At 33.8% G+C, this 3,921-nt stretch overlaps 1 protein-coding gene across 2 annotated transcripts; it reads left to right on the forward strand.

Moving 5' to 3' along the window:
* The first annotated feature begins 230 nt into the window (after positions 1 to 230).
* Positions 231 to 3,441, forward strand: LOC107952027 (mitogen-activated protein kinase kinase kinase 3). Of its 2 annotated transcripts, XM_016887264.2 has the most exons (9): positions 231 to 690; positions 1,381 to 1,644; positions 1,728 to 1,815; positions 1,920 to 1,982; positions 2,074 to 2,310; positions 2,386 to 2,445; positions 2,532 to 2,639; positions 2,755 to 2,981; positions 3,101 to 3,441. In XM_016887264.2, the coding sequence occupies exons 1-9, from the start codon at positions 305 to 307 to the stop codon at positions 3,183 to 3,185; spliced, it is 1,518 nt and encodes a 505-aa protein (XP_016742753.2). In that variant the 5' UTR covers positions 231 to 304; the 3' UTR covers positions 3,186 to 3,441. The 2 variants fall into 2 exon arrangements, with proteins under 2 accessions (XP_016742753.2, XP_016742754.2); XM_016887265.2 differs by lacking the exon at positions 1,920 to 1,982.
* The last annotated feature ends 480 nt before the right edge of the window (positions 3,442 to 3,921 follow it).

The following is a 3,921-nucleotide window of genomic DNA, read 5'->3' on the forward strand; positions in this document are numbered from 1 at the left end:
ATGGAGAAGACCTGACTCTATCCAGGTACCATCCATTTTAATTCGAAAATCAAAAGATACCTGAAGTTAATTTTATATCAAAAATGGATTGTCATAAAATTTTACCGTAGGATTGGACGTACATTAAATCATTTCAAACCACCAAGTAGCCAGTGGAAGGCCTCGGTAGATAAACACACCCGTGTATATACAGGCAAGCACGCGGTATCACATTAATGTTAACCACTATATAAACAAGTGGGTTCATAAAGCACAACTTCAGCCTAAAACTTACTTAGTTCTTCCTCACACAGTGCTTTATTATATGGAAGAAAAGAGCATGAAGAAAACATATACAACAAGGAACAACAATAAACATAGCATGGAGAAGCCAAAAGGCTTGCATGAAGCAGCTGCAGCGAGTAAAAAATCTCCGAGAAACAGTTATGATATTGAAGTTCATCCAATCTCCTTTCATGGGTGTTCAGTGTTGTGGGATTCTGATTCAGATTTAGGAAGTAAAAGTAGGGAGAAGAAAGCTTATCCATTGCCACAGCCTTCAGCTTCTTCATGTAGGGCATCAATGGAGTCCCATCAAAGGGGTTCAAGTTTTGGTTCAGAAAGGGTGTCAGTTTCAAGTGTTACCTCAAATGAATCTTCTGATGATGATGATGATGATGATGATATTCATGGGGATTTCAGTTCCTTCAGGTTTGTAGCTTATATTCTCAAGTTCCTTAAAAAACTTGTTTCATCTTCTGTTTTGCTCATGAAGATCAAATAATAACTATCTGATACAGATTTTAGTGAAAATTCCATAAATTTCCACTCAATACTGGTTTGATTTTCAGAAAACTTCACCCTCTTTGTTTTATATTTCTTTATCAAATTATATACAACATTAAAAAATAATGAAAATATTGAATTATTATAAAATTAAATTATATTTAACTTTTAAGTAAATTTAGGCATTTTAAACTAAAAAGAAATTGATTAAAAATTAAAGAAAAAAATGATAAAATGAATTGCTTCAATGTTACAGTAAACAATCGAATATATTTAGCATAAAAAATTATTAACAAAAACAAAAAAGTAAAATAGAAGATATAATTATCATTTATGACAAATTATTTAACATATAATTTATAATTTAAGTGCCTGAAAAGCTATGTGCAGAAATGTGTCGGTTATCATCTACCAAACTTGTAATACTAATTAATGTATTTTCTTTTGCCTTAATGAAGAAAAGGCAAATATAATAGCTGGATATTTTATACCGTTCATCTGGTGGTTCCCCTGTTGTTAACATCATTAAAGCTACGGTGCTCACATGATTCTTTTAGAAAATATTAATATAAAAACTCTGATATATAAGTGACATAGTTTATGATTTGGTTGCAGAGTATATGAAGAAAATAACAGCAACTTATGGTCAAAAGGCTCAAATTCAGGATCAAAAGCTTCGTATATGCATCAATCACCTCGATATCTGTCACCATGGGATGCCAGTTTAGAGTCCCCAACTGAGAAACATCCATGTCATCGTCTTCCCCTTCCTCCTCCTACTTCACCTAATAAACCTCCAAAGAAATCTCCATCTAAATGGAAGAAAGGGAAGCTTCTAGGAAGAGGGACATTTGGACATGTTTATGCTGGATTTAATAGGTAAAATATTTGATATAATTTCATTGCCCTTTCATATGAATGAATTCAAAAGAAAAAGCTTTATATATTACTTTTTCCAACAGTGAAAATGGAACAATGTGTGCAGTGAAGGAAGTTAAGGTCATTACAGATGATCAAACATCAAAAGAATGTCTCAAACAACTGAACCAGGTTGGTCTGGTTTTTACAAAATCTCAGTGTCTTAAAACATCGTTTCTTTCATGGCAATGTTTGGGGGTTATTGATTAGAATCTTTTTCTTCTAATGCGAAACAGGAGATATCCTTGCTTAGTGAGTTGTCTCATCCAAACATTGTCCAAAATTATGGGAGTGAACTGGTTCGGCTTGGCAGCCTTTACATGTCTATTAATCCAATTTGTTTACAAGTTTGGTCAATAAGTTGAAACAATCCAAGTTTAATTTATGCAGGGATCAGACAAGCTTTCGGTTTACTTGGAATACGTTTCAGGGGGTTCAGTACACAAATTACTAGGTGAATATGGACCATTCAAGGAACCTGTTATCCGAAGTTACACAAGGCAAATACTCAGTGGCTTGGCTTACTTACATGCAAGGAATACAGTACATAGGGATATCAAAGGAGCCAACATACTGGTAGATCCTAATGGTGAAATCAAGCTTGCTGATTTAGGAATGGCTAAACATGTACGGATTTAACTATTAACATTGTGTTTTTAGTAAGGGAAGATGTTTCTGATGAATTTGTGTTTTAAAATCCAGATGACATCTTGTTCTTCAATGCTTTCTTTTAAAGGAAGCCCTTATTGGATGGCACCAGAGGTACCTATTCTTCCATATCTATTTTATACAATTTTTCTCCCATGTTTTAGAAGTTGTTTAATCTTAACATCCACTGATCTTTCCAGGTTATCATGAATGCTCATGGATATAGCTTAGCTGTTGACATATGGAGCCTAGGGTGTACAGTTCTTGAGATGGCGACATCAAAACCTCCCTGGAGCCAGTACGAAGGGGTACGAGCGCCGTTATCACCGATATTTATTGTAATTGATCATGATGACATCCATTGCAATTATAACCAAGACCCCTAAATTTTGTTTATTTTTGTTTATGTCGTTTTTAAACCAGGTTGCAGCCATATTTAAGATAGCAAACAGTAAGGGTTTTCCAGAAATCCCTAATAACCTTTCAAAGGATGCTCAGAATTTCATAAAGCTTTGCTTGCAAAGGGAACCAACTGCACGCCCTACAGCACTGCAACTGCTTCAGCATCCCTTTGTCCAAGACCAATCTATGGTGGAACCAACAAAATTCAATTTGGTTGATGATAGAAGAAGACCTTCAAAGGGCTCATGGTAACTGCTAAACATCTCATGATCTTGTCCTTGTCCGTACTTATAGTTGTCCCACAAAAAGCGTCTCACAAGCAGAAGAGTAAATTCATCTAACTTTGAAATCTTGTCATTGATTGCAGGGATGAAATATCACTTGCTTCTTCTTTACCCGAATCACCTTGCTGGAACTCGACTCATCGTTCATCTTATCAAACATCTTATTAGTTGGTTTCATTCAGCATCAATGTAGAAATCCCCTGGGATCCCACACGTTATGTAAGTAAAGTAGAGGCATTATGTTTGAAATTTTCCAGAGAGGTGAGAAGCAAGAAATGAGGTGATAGATTGGCTTGTGAATGTCAACTTTGAAGATGTAAAGTAGATTGCTTGTACATATTAGGAGGTTTTGTATTTGTTAATATAATTATTTGTTTTCGGAAATGAATTATATGCATCAAAATAAGTAAATTTATGAATCAAAGTTTATGCTATTGGGATTAGCTAGGAGTCAAATTGTAGCATTTATTTTGGGACAACTTTAGAATGAAACGAACCTACCTAGACCTGAAATCGTACTCCAACCGCCTTTGATTTCATCCAACCACTATTTTGATTAATTACATTATTTTAATAAACTTAGTTATAATATATTAATATCTATTTTGATATTTGCATTTCTTTTTTATATTCGAACTTCACAATTATATTCATTTTTATCCTTCAACTTAAAAAATATAAAAAATTAATGATGATGTAAAATAATTTTAAAGTGTCACACACAGTGTTCTAATAACCAAACCTAAGGGTGTTCACAGTTTCGTTAAAACCGAATTAACTGACCGAACTGGCCTAATTCGGTTAATCGACCGATAGACGAATTTAGTTTGATTGGAGATCGATTAATGATTTTTTCTTAAATTTTAGTTATTGGTTAATTTGGTTCATAATCAGGTAATTAATC

The sequence above is a fragment of the Gossypium hirsutum genome, chromosome A02, assembly GCF_007990345.1.
Source record: "Gossypium hirsutum isolate 1008001.06 chromosome A02, Gossypium_hirsutum_v2.1, whole genome shotgun sequence".
In the NCBI taxonomy this organism is placed as follows: Eukaryota; Viridiplantae; Streptophyta; class Magnoliopsida; order Malvales; family Malvaceae; genus Gossypium; species Gossypium hirsutum.